This window comes from Mesoplodon densirostris, chromosome 10 (assembly GCF_025265405.1).
Source record: "Mesoplodon densirostris isolate mMesDen1 chromosome 10, mMesDen1 primary haplotype, whole genome shotgun sequence".
In the NCBI taxonomy this organism is placed as follows: Eukaryota; Metazoa; Chordata; class Mammalia; order Artiodactyla; family Ziphiidae; genus Mesoplodon; species Mesoplodon densirostris.
In genome coordinates, this window is record NC_082670.1 from 104,669,909 (window position 1) to 104,693,226 (window position 23,318).

At 41.0% G+C, this 23,318-nt stretch overlaps 1 protein-coding gene across 2 annotated transcripts in view; it reads right to left on the reverse strand.

Moving 5' to 3' along the window:
• The window catches only part of TAMM41 (TAM41 mitochondrial translocator assembly and maintenance homolog), a 55,507-nt gene that overhangs the window by 19,421 nt on the left and 12,768 nt on the right, over positions 1 to 23,318 (reverse strand). For both annotated transcript variants that reach the window (XM_060109802.1, XM_060109803.1), the window contains exons 4-5: positions 22,781 to 22,931; positions 6,453 to 6,598 (exon numbers count right to left, since the gene is read on the reverse strand). In XM_060109802.1, the coding sequence (XP_059965785.1) occupies positions 6,453 to 6,598; positions 22,781 to 22,931 (297 nt within the window). The remainder of the gene's footprint in view (positions 1 to 6,452; positions 6,599 to 22,780; positions 22,932 to 23,318) is intronic.

The following is a 23,318-nucleotide window of genomic DNA, read 5'->3' on the forward strand; positions in this document are numbered from 1 at the left end:
AAAACCATATGATCATCTCAACAGATGCAGAAAAAGCTTTTGAGAAAATTCAACACCCATTTATGATAAAAACCCTCCAGAAAGTGGGCATAGAGGGAACCTACCTCAACATAATAAAGGCCATATACGACAAACCCACAGCAAACATCATTCTCAATGGTGAAAAACTGAAAGCATTTCCTCTAAGATCAGGAACAAGACAAGGATATCCACTCTTGCCACTCTTATTCGACATAGTTTGGAAGTCCTAGCCACGGCAATCAGAGAAGAAAAAAGAAATAAAAGGAATACAAATTGGAAAAGAAGAAGTAAAACTGTCAGTGTTTGCAGATGACATGATACTACACATAGAGAATCCTAAAGATGCCACCAGAAAACTAATAGAGCTAATCAGTGAATTTGGTAAAGTTGCAGGATACAAAATTAATGCACAGAAATCTCTTGCATTCCTATACACTAATGATGAAAAATCTGAAAGAGAAATTAAGGAAACACTCCCATTTACCACTGCAACAAAAATAATAAAGTACCTAGGAATAAACCTACCTAGGGAGACAAAAGACCTGTATGCAGAAAACTATAAGACACTGATGAAAGAAATTAAAGATGATACAAACAGATGGAGAGATATACCATGTTCTTGGATTGGAAGAATCAATATTCTTCCTATTCAGGAACATGAAAAATCACTATACTATTCAAAGCAATCTACAGATTCAATGTAATCCCTATCAAATTACCAATGGTATTTTTTACAGAACTAGAACAAAAAAATCTTAAAATTCATATGGAGACACAGAAGATCCTGAATAGCAAAAGCAGTCTTGAGGGGAAAAAATGGAGCTGGAGGAATCAGACTCCTTGACTTCAGATTATATTACAAAGCTACAGTAATGAAGACAATATGGTACTGGCACTGGCACAAAAACAGAAATATAGGTCAATGGAACAAGATAGAAAGCCACACACCTATGGTCAACTAATCTATGACAAAGGAGGCAATGATATACAGTGGAGAAAAGACAGTCTCTTCAGTAAGTGGTGCTGTGAAAACTGGACAGCTACACGTAAAAGAACGAAATCAGAACATTCCCTAACACCATACACAAAAAGAAACTCAAAATGGATTCGAGACCTAAATGTAAGACCAGACACTATAAAACTCTTAGAGGAAAACATAGGAAGAACACTGTTTGACATAAATCAGCGCAAGATCTTTTTTGACCCACCTCATAGAGTAATGGAAATAAAACCAAAAATAAACAAATGGGACCTAATGAAACTTCAAAGCTTTTGCACAGCAAACATAAACAAGACGAAAAGACAACCCTCAGAATGGGAGAAAATATTTGCAAACGAATCAACTGACAAAGGATTAATCTCCAAAATATATAAACAGCTCATGCAGCTCAATATTAAAAAAACAAACAACCCTATAAAAAATGGGTAGAAGACCTAAATAGACATTTCTCCAAAGAAGACATACAGATGGCCAAGAAGCACATGAAAAGCTGCTCAACATCACTAATTATTAGAGAAATGCAAATCAAAACCACAATGAGGTATCACCTCACACCAGTTAGAATGGGCATCATCAGAAAATCTACAAACAATAAATGCTGGAGAGGGTGTGGAGAAAAGGGTACCCTCTTGCACTGTTGGTGGGAATGTAAATTGATACAGCCACTATGGAAAACAGTATGGAGGTTCCTTAAAAAACTAAAAATAGAATTACCATATGAACCAGCAATCCCACTACTGGGCATATACCCAGAGAAAACCATAATTCAAAAAGACACATGCACCTCAATGTTCACTACAGCACTATTTACAATAGCCAGGTCATGGAAGCAACCTAAATGCCCATCAACAGACCAATGGATAAAGAAGATATGGTACATATATACAATGGAATATTACTCAGCCATAAAAAGGAACGAAATTGGGTCATTTGTAGAGACATGGATGGACCTAGAGACTGTCATACAGAGTGAAGTAAGTCAGAAATAGAAAAACAAATATCGTATATTAATGCATATATATGGAACCTAGAAAAATAGCACAGATGAACCGGTTTGCAGGGCAGAAATAGAGACACAGATGTAGAGAACAAAAGTATGGATACCAAGGGGGGAAAGTCACAGGGGGGTGGTGGTGGTATGATGAATTGGGACATTGGAATTGACATATATGCAACACTAATATGTATAAAATGGATAACTAATTTAAAAAAAACAAACTTAAAGCTATAACTGCCGTCCAATCACTTTAGAATCCCAGGCAGACAAGAAGTCCAGAAGACAAAGAAATGAATCACCATACTGAGAAATAATTAAACCTGACCATCAGGAGGTAGGGCTGCTGGTACCCATCTCTTACTACCTCTTGCCCAACTTTGATGGTAAATGGAAAGTGTAGTAGCTACAGTCCGAGATGGGCATGGTGACCAGGGTCTCAGACTCCTCAGGGATGACGGTCTAGGTCACCTCACCTAGACCAGCCGAAATGCTAGAAAGGGTGAGGGGAATTTGGAATGGGCAGCAGAGGAGGGAGAAGATGGGTATCAGCGGCAGCTTTAAGACTAGATGCATCTCTGGGAACTGAAGCTCAGCCCACTCATCTTATTCTTGTGCATTTCTCCACAATAAGAAGCCAGTTAGAACATAGATCATCCAGGCTTTCAGAGGCCAAACTGAGGGATTTGGAAGTTTATTTTCACAGTTAAAGGAAATTCCCGGCTCTTTTCCCTTGCTCAGTTTCTAAAAGTTGGCAGCTAGGCACATTATCTTTCCGTATCCTCTAACCAGAGAGTAGATGATGTCTCTCTGGAGAAATTCTACAGATACTGAAACTTGGGGTCTTCCAATGAAACAGCCAGGTCCTTGTCCCAAATCCTATACTGAAGCTCACCAGCTGACAAGCTCTATCCATCACAAAGAACTCCCAGTCTGCATTTTTAAAACTGCCTTGCTCTTTAAAAAACAGGCCACAAAGGATGTGCAAACATTTGAGAAAAGCTTCTAACACAACAGATGAGAGTGAATGCATAGAAAAAAAGGAACTAAGAGAAACAGAGACAATATAGAGAGCAAGAAAAAACTTCAAAAATTATAATAAAGATCATTAAAGAGATGAGGAAAGATAATGCATTCATACAAGAACAGGATGCTATAAAAAAGAACATTCAGAGGAAATTAAAAATTCAACAGAAGTGTTAGAAGATCGATTCAAAAAATTCTTCTGGAAAACAGAACAAAAACCCAAAGAAACAGGAATGAGGGAAAGAAACAATCGAACAAGGAGGTCCAACAACCAACTAACAGGAATTCTAGAAAGAACAAACTAAGAAAATGGATATGAAGAAATGATAAAAGAAAATTTCATTGCAGAAATGATAAAAGAAAATTTCCTAGAACTGAAGCTCGTGAATTTCCAAAAGAGGCTCAGAGTAATAAATGAAAAACATGGGAATTCCCTGGCATTCCAGCAGTTAGGACTCCATGCTTCCACTGCAGGGGGCAAGGGTTTGATCCCTGGTTGGGGAACAAAGATCCCATAAGCTGCATGGTGCAGCCAAAAAAATAATAATAATTTAAAAAATAAATGAAAAACATATACACAAAGACAAAGGCAAATCATCATGAAATTTAAGAATATTGGAAAAAAGGAAAAGATCCTAAATACTGTCAGAGAGATTAAAAAAAAGGTCACATCCAAAGGACAGGGAATCTGAATAGTGTTGGACTTTTTTTTTTTTAATTCAAACAGAAAGTCACAAAAATTATAATCATCCTCATCAGTTCACTCAGTCCCATGTAATTAATTTTTTTTTCATTCTTGTTCTTTTGTTAGCACTTTTATGAATTCATCAGTTTTCCATTAGAGCTCTGAAAACGCTTATTCATTCAGTTCAGCAGTACAGTCAGTTACCAGAAACCTGTACTTGTCAGAGCCTTTTCCATCAATTCCTTGAAGATTAACCCTTTTATAGGAACATTTTTGCAAAAGCATCAGAGTACACCCAGAACTGTCTGTAAATGACAAAAGACTTAAAAATGACCACGGTTAAAGATTTGATGAAAGTTCATAATAATGCAATTGACAAGGAAATTTAGTTATTTCTGAGATATACATTTTAAAGTAATAACTAGAATTATGACTTATAACATTATACCAGAACATATAAGATTTTTAGAAATTTCATGTAAGGTCTGAAACATTTATATTAACTTATTTCCATACAAATAACCCAAAGAAAGTTTATTATTAGTTGTTTGTTTGCTTGTTTTTTTATACTGCAGGTTCTTATTAGTCATCAATTTTATACACATCAGTGTATACATGTCAATCCCAATCGCCCAATTCATCACACCACCATCCCCAGCCCCCCGCAGCTTTCCCCTCTTGGTGTCCATACGTTTGTTCTCTACATTTGTGTCTCAACTTCTGCCCTGCAAACCGGTTCATCTGTACCATTTTTCTAGGTTCCACATACATGTGTTAATATATGATATTTGTTTTTCTCTTTCTGACTTACTTCACTCTGTATGACAGTCTCTAGTGTTGGACTTTTGAATGCAACACTAGAAGCTAGAATAAATGAAGCTATGACTTAAAACTTCTGAGGGAAAATTACTTCCAGCCTAGAATTTGATATCTAGCTCAAACTATCAATCAGTGTGAGGGTAGAATTTTCAGATGTACATGGTCTCAAAAAATTTACCTCCTTCACAACCTATGTTAGGAAGTACTAAAAGGTATACTTCGTCAAAATTAAAGTGTAAACCGTGAAAGAGGAAAAGATCCAGTAAACCAAAAACTTGCAAAGGAGAGGGGAAGAAATTCTCGGGTATTGATGAAAGAAAGTTTCAGAAGAGCTGTGCATCAAGCCTAGAACGCAACGAGCCCCGAAAGGAACAGGGGACACAGGGCTCCAGGAAGAATGTCCCCAAGAAAAGTAAGAAAAAGAGAACACACCTGATGTGTTTGTCTACAGTGGAAGATGTTCTACAGACCTGTAGCAGAAATTGAGGGTGAATTAGTTACAGGTACGGAGAAACTAAGCAAGTGAAAAAAATGAGACAGTGATTAACTCCAAGAAAAACAAAGTTGTACAGGAAAGGAAATTTCATAGTAGTATATCTTAGCAATGAAGAAAGTCAGTTGTCATAATGAAGTAAATATCGACTATTACCCTAACACAAAATTATGTAATAACTATACATGGAGCATAAGCGGTGGAGGAGCTGGAGGGGGGAGGAGGAGAGAGAGAAAGAGAGAGAGAGAATGTATGTGTGTTGATTGCGGTGCATAAGAGAGTAAAAAATCCTCATTTTCCATAGAAAGATGACAAAAATAAAGTACAAATTGAAAAAAATCAAGAATAACAATCAAACCATATTACTTAGAAATATGGAGGTAAACATAAGAAGAATCAGTGAAGGAGATGAAAGCAGTTGCTCTGGGAAGTAGCACAGACAAGTAGGAAGGTGTACAGCAGGGAACTGCTGCTTTTTGTTACAAACCTTGGGGTGCCACTTGGTTTTTAAACAGTATGCATGCATTACTTTGAGAAAAGTAAAAATTAAAAACAGAAAAACTCAATCTAAAGCAAACATGGCAAAATCTGTTAACCTGAGTGGTGGGTATTCTGGGCATTCATGTTATTCTCCAACATTACATTTAAAATAATTCCTACTTTTTAAAAGTTTCCTTTTGGTTCTAGAAATGCCATTAATTTGTCATTCAACATAGTATTAGTTGCCCCTATCATGTGGAAGAGGAAGAGCATTAAAAAAGTAAAATAGTGTTCCTTATCATAAAGATAAAAAACTATGAATTCTATAGTTTAAAAAATCTTAAATGCAAATTACTTTTCTCAAAGGAAAGGCTCTTTGATCTTTCTTTTCAAAAAATTTAATATTTTGAAGAATGCCCTGAAATAAAGTTTTGTTTGATGTATCAAAAGAAAAGTTCCAAGACATGATACATATAACAAGTGGGGAAAAAACAAGCTTCAGAATAACCTGTATGAATACATTTATGTAAAGTAAAACCAAACAAAAAAGAACAAACTGCTTCATACATGTGTATATGTACAAATACATACAAAAGTACATGCAACAAGCTCTGGAAGAAAACATGCCAAACTGTTAATAAGGCTACCTCTGGGGAGGCAGATGGGCTTGGGGATGGAAAGAAGGTAATTTCAGAGTTTATTTTCACTCATTTTTGATTAATAATGAACATATATAGTAAGAACTTCAAATGGCAAAAAAGACACACACACTGAAGACCAGTCCCCACCCTCCCGCCTCATGTCAGCCCTTGGTCCCCTTCTCCAAAGGCAGCCTCTGATTACTAGTCACTTACTAGTCATTTGTGTACCTTTTAGCCTTATTTCAAATATATGGAAGAACATAAATCCACAGGATTTCCCACAGATAGTTTACCTCCAGGCTGCCTTGCTGGATTTTATACACCACTTGGGGATTCTCCTGTAGAATGCTGCCATAGAGCTCACGAAAGTGGGCTATGTTGGGCTTCACAATATTCAACACTTTTGCCTTATCCTCTCCGACCACCATCCGAAAGTCACCTGGTTGAAACAAACAGAAAAACGAATTTTCCACTGCGAATTCACATTCTGATCTGTGAACTACAGTCCCCCAGATGGCACTGCACTAGTTCAACCTGGCAGGATCTCTCATTCAAAACACTTGCTTTTTCACCTTAAAACTGCGAACACAGTACCCCAGAAATGCAGGCACATGTTTGGGGGGAAAGAAAGGCTCTCAAATCACAAAGCCCTTTAGCAGTTAAAATATAGTTACCTAAGTACAGAAGGTAGTCACCATTGAGAGGTTAATATGTGTTTGTTTTTCCAATGCAGAAGCTTCTGTATTTATAAACTTGCATCTTGTGAACAAAACTCTGCCTGTGACCAATCACAGAGATGGGGGTTGTGTGCCTCACCATAACTGTGTCCTTGGTACTGCTTACTCAGCTTGGCCCTGCTTGCTGTTTGCGTGAGGGCTTTTGAGGTGCTTTATGAATATAAATAACCTTATTATATTTGATAAGGGCAAGGTTTACATTTAAGATAAACTTTAAAGCAGATATAATTTAAAAAATTGCAATTGGTGAACTTGCTGATCTTCTAGAGAAGCCAAGAGGCAACTGGGACTCCCGGGGACACAGACGCTGATGGTGGCCATTCTGAGGAGCTCATTCTACCATGAGGACACTGGTGCTGGTAAGTGCCATCTTGGAGTCCTCCCTCTAGCCTATTAGCACCAGGCCTGCTTATTACTGGGTCAGAACCAGCCCCAGGCCCTACAGCCAATCACTCTTGGACAAGCCCCAACCACCAGCAGGCTAGTGGCCACCACACAGGCAGGGTCTGGCAGCTAACTGGGCCAGGGACCAGCCCTGCCTATGAGCATGCCCAAAGAAGTCAGCCCCACCACAAGAGAAGGGCCCATGTGGTCCATACAGGGGGCACCCCTATATAGTCCTGGTGACCAGAAGGAAGAGTGCTGCTGGGACCCACAGGACGTCTCCTACATAAGGCTACTCCTCCAAGATTGGGAAACATCCAGCATCACCGTGATGCCAAACCAAACAAGCAGGCAGCATCACCCTGATACCAAAACCAGACAAACATGCCACAAAGAGAAAGAAAAGAAAAAAAAAATACAGGCCAATATCAATGATAAACTTAGATGTAAAAATCCTCAACAAAATATCACCAAATCAAATTTAACAATATACTAAAACAATCACACACCATGATCAAGTGGGATTTATCCTAGGGATGCAACAATGGTTCAATATCTGCAAATTAATCAATGTGATATACCAGATTAACAAATTGAAAAATAAAAATCATATGATCATCTCAACTGATGCAGAAGAAGTTTTTGACAAAATTCAACATCCATTTATGATCAAAGCTCTCAACAAAGTAGGTAGAGAGGAAACACACTGAACATAATAAAGGACATAAATGATAAACATACAGCCAACATCATACTCAATGGTGAAAAGCTGAAAGCATTTCCTCTAAGATCAGCAATAAGATAAGGATGCCCACAGTCGCCACTTTGATTCAACCTGGCATTGGAAGTCCTAGCCACAGCAATCAGACAAGAAAAAGAGGTAAAGGGAATCCAAATTGGAAAGGAAGAAGTAAAACTGTCAGTGTTTGCAGATGACATGATACTACACATAGAAAATCTTAAAGTTGCCACCAAAAAAACTATTAGAACAAATGAATTAAGTTGAAGGATACAAAATTAATATACAGAAATCTGTTGCATTTCTATATACTAACAATGAAATATCAGAACGATAAATTAAGAAAACAATCCCACTTACACTTCCATCAAAAAGAATAAAATACCTAGGAATAAATCTAACCAAGGAGGTAAAGGATTTGTACTCAGAAAACTATAAGACATTGATGAAATAAACTGAAGACTACACAAACAAACGGAAAGATATACCATGCTCATGGATTGGAAGAGTTAATATTGTTAAAATGAACATACTACCCAAGGCAACCTACAGATTCACTGCAATCCCTATCAAAGTACCAGTGGCATTTTTCACAGAACTAGAATGAATAATTCTAAAATCTATATGGAAACACAAAAGACCCCAAAAAGCCAAAGCAATCTTGAGAAAGAAGAACAAAGCTGGAGGTCTCATGCTCCCTGATTTCCCATTACACTACAAAGCTACAGAAATTAAAACAGTATGGCACTGGCACAAAAACAGACACATAGATCAAAGGAACAGAACAGAGAGTGCAGAAATAGACCCACACTTACACGTTCAATTAGTCTATGACAAAGAAGGCAAGAATATACCATGGGGAAAAGACAGTCTCTTCAATAAATGGTACTGGAAAACTGGATAGCTACATGCAAAAGAATGAAACTGGACTTCTTTCTCACACCACATACAAAAATAAACTCAAAATGGATTAAAGACTTAAAAATAAGACCTGAAACCATAAAACTCTGTCCATATGAGTTTTAATATCAGTCTTAGCAATATTTTGGGGGGCTTTGTCTCCTCAGGCAAGGGACATAAAAGCAAAAATAAACAAATGGGACTACATCAAACTAAAAAGCTTTTGCACAGCAAAGGAAACTATCAACAAAATAGCAGTCTACTTAATGGGAGAAGATACTTGCAAATGATACATGCAACTCATACAGCTCAACAACAAAAAAACCCAAACAACCTGATTAAAAAGTGGGCAGCAGATCTGAATAGACATTTTTCCAAAGAAGTTTTATACAGATGGCCAATAGACACATGAAAAGATGCTCAAATCACTAATCATTAGGCAAATGCAAAATAAAGCATTCTGAGATACCACCTTACACCTGTCAGAATGGCTATCATCAAAAAGACTACAAGTGACAAGTGTTGGCAAGGATGTGGAAAAAAGGGAGCCCTCATTCAGGAATGTAAATTAGTACAGCCACTACAGAAAACAGTATGAAGTTTCCTCAAAAAATTAAAAATAGAACTACTGTATGATCCAGGAATCCCACTTCTGGGTATTTTTCCAAAGAAAACAAAACACTAATTTGAAAAGATATATGCACTCCTATGTTCACTGCAGAATTATTTACAGCTGCCAAGATATGGAAGCAACCTAAGTGCCCACTGATGGATGAATGGATAAAGAAGATGGGATATATAATATATACACATACACACACACACAATGGAACATCAGCCATAAAAAAAGAATGAAATCTTGCCATTTGCGACAACATGGATTGACCTATAGGGTATTATGCTAAGCAAAATAAGTCAGAGAAAGACAAACACTGTATGATTTCACTTATATGTGGAAACTGAAAAACAAAACAAACAACAAAACTTTCTGAAACAGACTCACAGATACAGAGAACAAACGTATGGTTGCCAAAGGGGATGGGGGTAGAGAGATGAGTGAAATAGGTTAGAGAGAGTAAGAAGTATAAACTTCCATTTATAAAAGAAATGTCACAGGGATGTAATATACAGTATAGGGAATACAGTCAGTAACATTGTAGTATCTATGTATGGTGACAGATGATAACTAGACTTATCATGGTGATCATTTTGTAATGTATAAAAATATAAAATCACTGTGCTGTACACTGAAACTAATATAATATTGTAAGTCAATTATACTTCAATTTAAAAAAAAAGCACCAAAAGCCTGCCTCTATATGATGCCAAAGCATCTGGAAAAAAAGTATGAAATTTAGTTTAAAAAAAAAGACTACACTCAGTTTAAAGTTAAAAAAAATTGCAAGTGGTGAGAAATTTGCCTGTGGGATGAACTGAGCTGCAAAATACTAATTCCAAAGGACGAAGAGCAACTTCTGAGACAAACTTAAAGTGCCCTACCCTGCCCATGCCACTGGCGACCATCAGCAAGATATGGGGGCAAGAGTGAGGAAATGAGAAAACTTGTGTGAACGCCTACTGGGCTAACGTTAACTCAGAAGAGGCTGGGCACACGTGAGGACCCTCTGGGGAAGCCTGGAGAGAGCCATGTGGCTGAAGCCTTTGCTGGGCAGATAGAAAGAAGTCTGGGGGAGGAGTGAGGTGGAAAGAGCAGGCAGATACCTCAGCTGCTGAGGAATCCCCTGGGGGGAGGGTGACAATGTAACTTATCATCCGAACTAGGTCACTTTTTTTTTTTTTTTTTTAATTTTTTTTTTTTTTTTTTTTGCGGTACGCGGGCCTCTCACTGTTGTGGCCTCTCCCGTTGCGGAGCACAGGCTCCGGACGTGCAGGCTCAGCGGCCATGGCTCACGGGCCCAGCCGCTCCGCGGCATATGGGATCCTCCCGGACCGGTGCACGAACCCGTATCCCCTGCATCGGCAGGCGGACTCTCAACCACTGCGCCACCAGGGAGGCCCGAACTAGGTCACTTTTGAGGGTGAAGTGGGCAATGCAAAGTCATCAGGACAAGTATTAACTGGGCAAAGCAGGACATGTGGTTACCCTCACCGATTTCTTTTCTTGGGAGCAGGGAAGGGAATCATCAAAATTATGACCAGCCACAGCAGATCTTCTAGAGCAAACTGTTGGTCTGTTTGGAAAAATAAAAAGATATCCAATAGTAAGTATGTACTTCAGTAAGGAATAAAATACACTGGATTTTTAAGCTTCAAAGGACCAACTTACACTACAATTTGGAAGAAAGCATGTGGGGACTATAAGCTTTGGAAAAAGACTTACAAACAGCCTCTGGAACCCGACCTTTGGGAGATGAAGTCGGGACTGGTTAGAGCAGTGAGCTCAAGTGAGTCCTGTCCTAACAAGCTGCTCAAATACAGACGAGACTGTTTTTTTCACTATTATTTTAAAGGGAAGAGAGTTACATAGTTAAACCCTGGGATGACTGCTAGTGAGGGTGTAGAGAAATTGGTTCTTTCACGTAATGCTTTTGACTTTATAAACTGCTAACATACTTCTGGAAGCCGTGAATGATGAAACCTCATCTCTGGAGAGGAAGCCCCAAGCAACAAACCCAAACAGAGGTTAGGAGGCACAGTTCGCTGAGCATTTGCTTTGTCATATTACCTCATTTGTCCACGCACCTGTCCTCTCAGGTGGATGCTGCCCTATCCCGATCTAGCACAAAGGCAACAGAGACACAGGGATGATGGAACCCGCCTGAGGTTTCCCAAGAAGCAACTGAATACATTCCACACACACAACTGTTCACTGAAGCACTATTTATAACACTGAAATCCTAGCAGCAACCAAATGCCCCACGACAGAGGAACGGTGCACCCACACCTACCACGGAGCAGGGTGCAACCACTAAAAATTACAGGCACAACACACTGTGAGATGGAAAATGCCCATGTAATAATGTGCAGCTAAGAAACCAGGGTACAAAAGTACAAGAAGGAAACAACTGTAAAAAAAACAGGAAAAACAAGACAAAAGGACTATTTTAAAATGGTTATGTTTGCTCTATTAAGATACACATTTATTGCGGGCTTTTTAATGGCCTGTGCTTCACACTGGTTGTCTCGTTCAGGGCTGGCAAAGCCTCGTAAAGAAGGTACTGATTGGGACTTCCCGGGTGGCGCAGTGGTTAAGAATCTGCCTATCAGAGCCGGGGATACGTATTCGAGCCCTGGTCTGGGAAGAACCCACATGCCTCGAAGCAGCTAAGCCCGTGGGCCACAACTACTGAGCCTGCGCTCTAGAGGCCATGAGCCACAACTACTGAGCCCACGTGCCACAACTACTGAAGCCCATGAGCCTAGAGCCCATGCTCCACAACGAGAGAAGCCACAGAGAAGCCTGTGCACCGCAATGAAGAGTAGTCCCCGCTCGCCGCAACCAGAGAAAGCCTGTGCGCAGCAACTAAGACTCAACACAGCCAAAAATAAATAAATAAATAATTTTTAAAAAAAATGAAAGTACTGATTATTCTCAATTTCAATGATGAGGAGATGGAGTTGCAAAGACAGCTTGCCCAAGGCCCAGCCACCTCTTAGTATCAGGGCAGTGATGTCTTAGGTACTAGCTTTACTTCACTTTGTAATTTTCCTCCATTTCCCTCACTTCTGTAATGTTGGCACACTACTTCTAGCATTTTAAAATAAATTCACAGATGCACAGACATGCTATCTCAGCAAATGTGAATGGAGACGCAGCTGGGTTAACTTTCAATTGGGTAAATCCTTACGCTTTTATTCAGAGCCTATAAATGTTTTCTATTAATCTCTGAAGGGGTGAAATGTCATCAAACTCTGAATCTAACAGGCTGGCTCAGAAGTGAAAGATCAAATTGCATCACTGTTGAGTTCTAAATATTTGTGCCACTTCTTCTCCCCTGTACATTCCACAAACAAAAAGTTCTTATATTTTAGATAGTGACTTTCTGAGAGAGGGACTGTATGTTACCAAACTGTAAGGGTATACAAATCCAAATCCTCCCCAAAGAACAACTGCATGCCACGATGAAAGGAGCTGGAAAATACTCTGGACTTTCTGAGAACGCGGACTGAAGCTTATTCGTCCCTGAACCGCCAGCTCCTCACGCACTGCCTGGCACAGGAAGGCACATCAATAAATGTCTGCTGAATTGAATTTCTCCAACTGCTGTGCAGCAGAACCGGCTCAGCCATGGGGAACAGCAAGCAAATGGGCTTATTACCTGCTGCTTCAGAACAAAATGAATAATATCGTGAGCACAGCATGAACCAGCATCTGATCATAAGAATCAATTTTTCTTACCTGCAAATATATGTTTACAACAAAATACAGGGATTGAGAAAAACCGACTGCTGACTTTTATTTTATGCCTCTACTGGTGGGTTTAACTGCTCAAGCCAGAGAACTGCCAGTCTAATTCAATGGGTAACCAAAAGGGTAACCTCTCCTTGACCTGAAATAAGACAAACTCAGAGGCTTGTAACCCATCTGTAGCTGGCCTGCTCTATGATTCCAGCATGTCTGCAGCGGTCAGGGACGTTATTACAAAGGTAGGGATGTGAGTGCAAAGGCCCCAGCTCTCAAGTCTGGCAATGTCCCAGGGCGGCTGCGGTTGAGTTGCTTAACCTTTCTGAATCAGTTTCCTGCTCTGCAAAATGTCTGTAATAGTCATACTAACCTCACAAAATTGCTTTTAGGTTCAAATGATTAAGGTATTAGAAAATGCTTTGTAAATAGTGAAGCAGATATTGTTGTGATGACGTGTATATGGGAAGGGCAAGGATAGAGGGTGCAGGAAGCCCTGAGTTTTTAAGATACTGGCTGGGTAACTTTCCCCTCTTAGACTAACTGCACTACCACTGTCATCTCAGTTCAATAAATATCTGGGTGGTTTCTAAGTGCCAGGAGCCATGCTGGACTCTGGGGATACAAAGATACAGGCTCTGCCCAGGCGGCAAGTGACATGAAAACAGAGCATTTCAGTGCAGGTTACAACGTGGGACTCCCAAGTGAAAGTGTTCAGGAACAGGAGCCCAAGCTGGAAGTGGACACGGCAGCGTAATGCTCATTTTAGACAGTTGTGGGGGTTTTTGAGATGTAATTCACATACCATACAATTCATCTATGTCAAGTACATAATTCCATGCTTATTTACAGGGCTATGCAACTACCTAATTTTAGACCATTTCAGCCTCCCTAAAAGAAACCCTGTACCCTTAACAGTCACTCTCCCTCCACCCGTCCACCTCCAGCCCCAGGCAAAGACTAATCTGCTTTCTGTCTGTATAGATTTGCCTACCCTGGACATTTTATATAAGTGGAATTGCACAACATACGGTCTCTTATGATTAGCATAATGTTTTCAAAGTTTATCATGTTGTAGCACTTATCAGTACTTATTCCTGTTTACAACTAAATAATATTCCACTGGATGGATGTACCACATTTTATTTATCCATCTCTCAGTTGATGGGCATTTGGGTTGTTTTTACTTTGGGGCCATTTTTTATGAATAACGCTGCTATGAACATTTGTGTATGACTTTTCGTCTGGATATATGTTTTCATTTCTCTTGGGTAGATACCCAGGAGTATAACTGTTGGGTCATATAGTTACTCTAAGTTTAATATTTTGAGGGACTGTGAAACTGTTTTTCCAAAGCGGCTGTACCATTTTACATGCTATCAGCAACGTATGAGGGCTTCAGTTTCTCCACAATCTCGTCAACACCTGTTCTCGTCTGTCGTTTTGATTATAGCCATTGTAGTCGGCGTGAAACAGAGTCTCTGTGATTTTGTTTGACATTTCCCTAATTACGAATGATGCTGAACATCTTTTCATGTGCTTATTTGCTATTTGTATACTTTCTTTGAAAAAATGTCCTTTGCCCATTTCTATATTAGGTTATTCGTCTTTTTACTGCAGTCTAAGAATTCTTCATACATTCTGGATACTAGTCCCTTATCAGACACATGATTTGTAAGTATTTTCTCCCATTTTGTTGGTTGCCTTTTCACTTTCTTGACAGTTTTGTTTGCAGCACAGAAGTTTAATTTTTATATAGTCCCATTTATCTATTTCTTTTGTCGCTTGTGCTTTTGGTGTGTACTACGAAACCACTGCCTAACCCAAAGTGACTCTTCTAAAAGTCTTACAGTTTTAGCTCTTACATCCATGATTCATTTTGAGTTAATTTTGTGTAGGGTGTATGTTAGGGGGTCCAACTTCATTCTTTTGCATGTGGACAAAATAATTCTTATTTTAAAAAAGATGACTAAGGCAGTATTTCTAGGAGGCAGCCTAACACATCATTCGAAATACATCCCCAAAATACCTCCATGGCTGCAGAAAACATACCATCACTGCACGTGGAAGAGAATGAGATAAGAATAAATAGCTGATGTACTCGGTGATATAAATTTGAATCATATATAAATTTTGGGGGACTTCCCTGGTGGCACAATGGTTAAGAATCCACCTGCCAAAGCAGGGGACATGGGTTCGAGCCCTGGTTGGGGAAGATCCCATGTGCCACGGAGCAACTAAGCCCATGCGTCACAACTATTGAGCCTGCATTCTAAAGCCTGCGAGCCACAACTGCTGAAGCCTGCGTGCCACAGCTAGCGAAGCCCGGGCACCCAGAGCCTGTGCTCCACAACAAGAGAAGCCACCGCAATGAGAAGCCCATGCACCGCAATGAAGAGTAGCCCCCGCTCGCCGCAACTAGAGAAAGCCTGCGCGCAGCAACGAAGACCCAATGACAAAGACCCAACGCAGCCAAAAATAAATAAATAAACAAATTTATTTAAAATCAATCAATCAATAAATAAAATTTTCTCTTCCTTTAGAGAACACATAACGGAGAGGTGTAGGGAGGGACGGGGAGGAATCAGATTTACGATACTGGTTCAGGAAGGAACCAATGTCACAACCATCCACCCATTCATTCATCAAGTATTTACTGAGCACCCACTACATGTCAGGTACCACTGTAAGCACTGGAGGACAGTGAGCAAAGCAAGGCAAAAACGTCTGCCCTCAGCATCCTAGTGGTAGAACAAAGGCCAGAGACAAGAATCCCAACAAATAAACAGTACTTCAGATGATGGAAAGTGCACCGAAGAAAACACAAGCTGAAAAAGCTGGCCAGAAATGGGGAGCGAGACACAAGGGGCCCTGGGGGAAGAGTGTCCCAGGTGTAAATCAGGAATGACACATGCCTCACAGACACTTTGTAGAACAGTGACGGGCTAAGAGCAAGGGTTCTAGAACCAGAGTGCCTGTGTTCTAATCCAAGCTCAGGACTAGAAGCTACATGACCCAGGACCAGCTACTTACTTCTCTGGGTTTCGGTATCCTCAAATATAAAATGGAAGCAGCAGTAGTTGTCAGTTTACAAGTGTCCAGGATTAAATGAGTTAATACATGTAAAGCACTTAGAATGATACCTGATACACAGTAAGTAATCCAGAAACGTTAGATATGACTGGTGATTGATATCCCTTCAGGAGTGCTGCACGCTCAGAAATTAGCAAGTGACTGAGTAAAAAGAGTTCCAAGTGAGGCTTCAGCAAAAGCTCAAGCTTGCCAAGCCTGGAGAAATATGCTTCCAAATTACTGAAAGAGTCAATCCCCAAAATGCAAGTCATTCAATGACACTGCTTGCAAGGTCACAGATGGTGTGACTGTCATGGAATAAATCCTAACACTCTCACCCCAGAGAAAATGTTTCTTTACTGCCTTTGACCAGGATCCAGAAACGGGGATGTTTACTCACACTTTTAGAGTTCGGGCACCCATTTCTAATTTTTTTCTCCAAGAATCACTCAACTGGTACTTCCTCACTGCTTTGTCTTATTCCTAGAAGTAGCTGAGACTGCGTTCAGACAATATGGCAACTAAACAAACCCATTCTCTCTCTTACTGACAGCGCTTGAAGGTGTTTTTTGTTTCTTAAGGACTGTAAAGGGCCAAGTGAATCCACCCGATTTAAGTACTCTGCTAACTTCAACAGGCATTACTTGTCAACATGTAACAAGTTTTATGATTATTATAACTGACAACATAAGTCCAATTTGGAGAATGTGTCCAAGGAAGTTAGACAACTTCCAACTCTGCCCCCTTCCATACCAAAGTAATCTGGCCAAAGTGATTCACAGCAGTGTCATTAATAAAACAATGATGGACGGAGGTAGCCTGAGTGCCCACCAATCACTGAATGATCGAGAGAATAAAGGTGTCTCAGCCTGAGGAAAACCTCTATAGCCAGCAATAGTACACAATAATAGTAATAAATAATAATAGCAGTCATTTTCTGAGCCCCAACCATCAATGAGGTATGAAGCTGGGGGCTTTTATAAATATTATCTCATTGAAACCTTTTTATCAGATAGTTATTTCTGTTTTACAAAGAAGAAAACAGGCTCAGAAAGGTTCCAGCACCTCCACAAGGCTGGTGTTCAAACTCACGTCTGACTGTAGTCTTGCCCTTTCTAAGTGTCTGTGTTAATACAAGCAAACATGTATCCAGAATAATAAGGGCTAACATTTACTGAGCATTTACTACATGCCAGGCACTGGGCTAAGCACTTTACATGTATGATTTAATTTAATCCCTATAAAAACCTTTTTTAGAGAGAGAAAAACTGAGTCACAAGGAGGCAGAAAGTTAATTAAGGTTATAGCTAAGACGTGAACCCAGGAGTCTGACTGGGTTTTTAACACTTTACTAATGCTCCCTTCCATGAAGTAATATTATGACTTAGAAAAAAAAAAAGCAAAGTACTAAATATCAATAGAATACTTAATTGAAGCAGTTAAGGGTTTGACCTTGATTATTTTCACGTGAAACTGTTCACATCTCTGAGGCACTGCCCTAGTTCGAGGCTTCATCACCATCTGGACTTGCTGGGCTCTGTCCATCCACCCAACACACATGCACAGATGCCTGCCATGAGCCACAGCAGAGTTCCGGAGGCCAAAGATATAGGGCAACCGACACAGACTCGGTCCTAACTATCCTCCCCACAGACTCCTCTCTGCCTGGTCACCTCTCACCGGGCTCTGCTCACGGGTCCTCGGATGCTGGTGCTCAGTTCCAATGTCACCTTGGGAGAGGCCTTCCCTGGTTACACTAAAGTAACGTTCTCCTTCCTCCCCTATTCTGTGCTGCCACGTGTTTGCTGTCTGATTTTTTACCTACAAAGAAAGCCCCACGAGGGCAGGGACTGTGCCTGCCTTGTTTATTTCCTTCATCCCCAGAGCTTACAAGGGCGTCAGGCAGAGAAGACTCCCCTAATTATATGCTGAATGAAAAAACTTTCCTGTTTTTAGTCTCTTTCCCTCCTGCACACCGCTGGCAAAATTATCTTTCCAAAACAACAAATCTTGGACCAACCTGCAGTGCTTGAAAACTTCTGTGGCTCTTACTTGTGTATTGCTTGTCAAATTCCAACCTCTTCACTTTGTATTCAATGCCCTGCACAACCCCGGCCTAACCTCTTCTCCAAAATACCAGAGAGGCAGTGAATTTAAATGGTTAAGAGTGTGGGCTAAGATTTCAGCTCCACCACCTACTAGTCTACCAAACAACCGACCTGAGACAGATTTGGGCCTTGGTTTTCTCACCTGTTAAATGGCGACAATAATAGAGCACCTAGTCAGAGGGTTGTGGTGAGGATTAAGCTAGTTATTAGATCAAAAGTATTCAGAGTCATTCCTGGTACACAATAAAAAATGCGACTTTCTCCTGCCATAGCCATGGACCTGAGTCTCGTCAATCTGCTCCTTCTTCCCTAAACAAGCCATGCTTTTCACACTCCCCTGCCTTTTCCACATGGGCTGTTTTTTAAATCTACCACTGACTCACCATGACTGTATACGTTTATTAATGTGCAGTTCTTTACAGCAGAAACTGTAGCTTTAGTTCTTCATATGTTATGGTACGTTGATTCACTTGATAAATATTAAACCAGGATCATTACCTAAAATTAGTCATTTTAATAGTTTGTACTTCCATAAGAATGTTCAAGGTGGCCCTTTAAAGTTCATTTGGTTTTCTTTTTCTGTTTACTTAAATGCTGACTTCAAGGAATACCTGAAGGATTAGAAAGCTTTCTACTCCCCAATTTTGCAGGCTCTCATCATCCACCTACTCCTTTCTCACCATCATTTATAACAATAATGTCAAAAATACTGACCCCAGGGCAGTTAAAGTGATCCTTAAATACTGCATAAAATATAGGGGTTATTATTACTACTAGCAATACTGACAGATCTTGCCTCTGCCAGTAACTACTGGCAGGAACGTGTCCAATAACACGGAGACAGTGTTTTCTCTGTGTCCCTCCTGACCCCGCCTGGGAGAAATGTTGAATTTCACAGGTGAGGGACAACATATTCTCTCTCTCAACTGGAACCAGGTGGAAAATAAATGTCTAAGTTGGAAATAAAAATAGTTTGGTGGGGCCTCCCTGGTGGCGCAGTGGTTGAGAGTCCGCCTGCCGATGAAGGGGATACGGGTTCGTGCCCCGGTCTGGGAGGATCCCATATGCCGCGGAGCGGCTGGGCCCGTGAGCCATGGCCGCTGGGCCTGCGCATCCGGAGCCTGTGCTCCGCAACGGGAGAGGCCACAACAGTGAGAGGCCCGCATACCGCAAAAAGAAAAAAAAAAAAATAGTTTGGTGGGTAATTTGAAGTCTGGAATATTCTGAGGGCTTGGGAGGTTTAGGTAGTTTGCCCAAGGGATAGAATCTCATCAATTCAAGGATACTGGGTTCTCAGAAGCCTAAGAAAGGCAGATAGAAAAGCTTGCCTTTCAACACATCGCCTGGGGCAAGTCTCATACCTATGAAGGACACCTGCCTGCAGGGCCTAGATCCTTCCCCATGTGCACTCTCCTAGTATAGTTCCATCATATTAAGGGCTAGGTAACCATTAATTATACTGTGTCCTGGCTTAGGAACAACCATCATATACAATGTTGTTTCAATGGGAAAATATATCCCCAGTCTAAACAACTGGCTTACAGAAGACTTTTTGGAAAATGTCTCATTCTAAGGTAGGGACTACACAGTGTTGGAATTAGTCCCTCTGGAGAGGATTGGCAAGTATTGTGTCCTAAGTTTTGCGGGAAAAAGAAGCCAACCTCTTTGAAATGAGTAATGTAGGCTACATGGCCAAATTCTCAGATCCAAATCTGGGTTAAGCAATCACAAACAACAGGAAGCGGCAAGATGAGAAGTGGAAGTGACCGGAGGCTGAGGGGCTGGAGTCAGACACGGCGAGGTGCGAGACCCGGCCGTGGGGAGCAGCCCGCTTCCTCTGCCAGCTCTTCCCCCAACAGCCCAGGGCCAGCTCCTTGTCACTATTTCCACCTACGCTCCGTGTCAGCACTCAGAGTGCCTTCCCGGACTACCCACTGTGAGACAGCCTTACCCTCAGCCTGATATATTTTCTTCTCTTCACGGCACTTAGCGCGATCTCAAACTGCCTTATTGCTTCTTTACTGTCTGCCTCTCCCTGAAAGACCAGAAACTCCACGAGGAGTTTCACTCGCGTCACGCTTGCTAGTGTGCACCCAGGCCTAGCACAGTGTGTGCCACAGGGAAGACACACCACACACATTTGTTGAACAAACAGGGCTGTAGTACGAGGATTCAGTAATGGAATAAAGGAATAAATGATCCATCCACCTACCTACATATCTATCTGCCTACTTACTGACCTCCTTATCCGTGTCTGGAACAGCGTCTCTATACAGCAGCTCTTAATAAATATTATAGAAGAAGCGACACAGAGGATGATACTGCTATGAATCAGCAAGTGTTTACTGAACAACAGGAGAAGCCAGGAGCATAAGACACAGTCCTTCCAGGAGGCAGACCAAAACTCAGCTCAAGACTGAGAGCAGCCTGAGTGCCGACTTGAAGTCTGCAAATAGGCGGGAGCAGTGATAAGATCCGATAAATGTCTTTAGTCACTGTTCTGACTTTACAGAGAACTGGAATCCACCTAACACTATGCTGATCTTGACAACGTGGGCAGAGCAGAGAACGGCTCTGCATCTTCTCCCACGAAGTCGACAAAAGGCTTCTGGTCCCCCCTGTCTCACAGGGGAGCGTGGGGAGGGAGGTACCCAGAGGCCCTCCCCACGTGTTCATCCTGGAGGCAGCCACGCCATGCCTGCTCCCCTGCCTTTGCCACGAGAAGCTGGAAGCAACCAAGACCAAGGTTATGTCACCTCCTTTCTCGGCCGTGTTGCAATGACAGCTGTGGTCACAGCACACACATTTTGGGGAAAAGACTGAAGAACAAGACCTTTCAGATCTCTTTCAGCGTTGCGTTTCCATGAAATCTTATCTGTACAGGGATTCAGAAAATGAGTCAACTGCCCTTGCAATTTTTTGAGTATAGAGTTCTTTGACTCACACTTACAAGTTGGGAAAGAGGATATTTATTTAAGATAGTGGTTTTCAAACAATTTTTTAAGTAGCAGGCTACTTTTTTGTAAACAGAGTGTTACACGGACCCTTAACACGTTAAAAAGATCAGTGGGGTGTGGTGAGGGGTCGGGATCCGCCCTCTCAGCCTCCCCTGTGCCCTGACATCTCTGAGGAGCACAACTGGTTTAAGGGGAAAGGAAGTTAAAATTTAGATAAATAAAGAGATGAATGGGGAAGGAGGGCAAGCTTTCCTTAATGTGAGGAAAGACGGAGTGGGCAAGTCTCCACTTTGTGCCCATCAGAGTAAAGACTGGCTCAAGCAAGGACCGTCAGTGGAAACTCACACTAGGAGGGCAAGTTTGGTAAGAAGCAGCGTATATGCCTCACCTTCAAATGTCCCCCCAGAGTTTGCTTAGAAAGGAGAAAACGCTGCTTGTCAGGGCACCAACATCACTGGTCTGTAGACTTCAAATATGTGAATGTCATGCAAGACAAAGAAAGGCTGAGGAAACATTACAAATTAAAACATAAAAGAGACATGGCATATAAGTACAATATATGATCCTTGACTGAATCATGTACTTGAAGGAAAAAAATAGTATAAAGGACATCACTGGGACAACCGACAACCTCTGGAATAAGGAACATCAATTTGACGGAAGTGCTGTATTGATGTTAAATTTCCTGAATTTGGTGACTGTACTGTGGTTATGTAAGAGAATGTCCTTGTTCTTAGGAAACAAGTACTGAAATATCTGGCCTAAAGGGGACGTGATATCTGTGACCTACTCTCTAATAGTTCAGAAATATGTATATAATATGGAGTATTTACACATACAGAGGGAGCAGTGGTTCTCAACGTGGGATCCCTGGAGGAGCACCAGCATGACCAGGACCTTGCTAGACACACAGATTCTCGGGCCTCATCCCAGACCCCCCAAATCAGCCGTCTTGTCTGTTCTAACAAGCCCTCCAGAGGATTCAGCTGCTCACTAGCTTTTGAAAATCACGGATACAGAATGATAAAACAAGTGTGGCGAAACATTTCTGGGGACAGGGCACATGGCAGTTTTCTGGATCATTACTGAAACTTCTCTGTACCTTTGAAATTGTTTCAAAATAAAATTGAACAATAACAACAACAAAAAGATTACCCTATGTAGAGATGTGGAAAGGAAGAGACCGTGGGGGCAAGGAGGGAAATCAAAGAACTCCTGCAGCGACCTTCAAAGAGGTGGTGGGATTCGAGCCTTGGCTGCTGCAGCTCCAGTGCAGGGCGAGGGGCGGGGTGTCTGGCCTGCACAGTCTTCCAACAGCGAATCTCCTTCCTGTAGAAAGTACGGGCATGAAACCTACTGACCTGAATATGAGAGTCTGGCAATCTCTATAAACAGGTCTTCCTCAGAAAAGCTTTCGGGGAGCATGAGGAAAGCAGCGGTCACAGCACTCTTCAGATTTTTATCCAGGGCTGACCTGAGAGCGACATTCTCATTCATTGCTACGATTTTCACCTGGAAAAAGCAGAGCATTCGGAAGAAAAATTCCAGAAGTGGAGTATTGCCCAATCTATGTGTTTATACATACACTGGAACTGTCCTAAACACTTAGCCCTGAAGATCTTTGAGTATTAGGCCAGTTGACATGAAATATTTATTATTCTAATAAGCAATTCCGGAGTCTCCTGTTTTAAGCCCAAATCAGAGAACTCGTAACATAGGAAAGAAAAACAAATATTGTTCTTAAATGAGGAAACTCAACATGAGTTTTGAAAAAGAAGTCAGTACTAAATGGAATAAATGACCTTTGGGAAATTTAGTATTTTTTTTATTTTTTAATCTCATTGTTCTTCACTTAATTTTATGGTGGACAAAGGCATTTTACTTCTTTATTTAGAACTC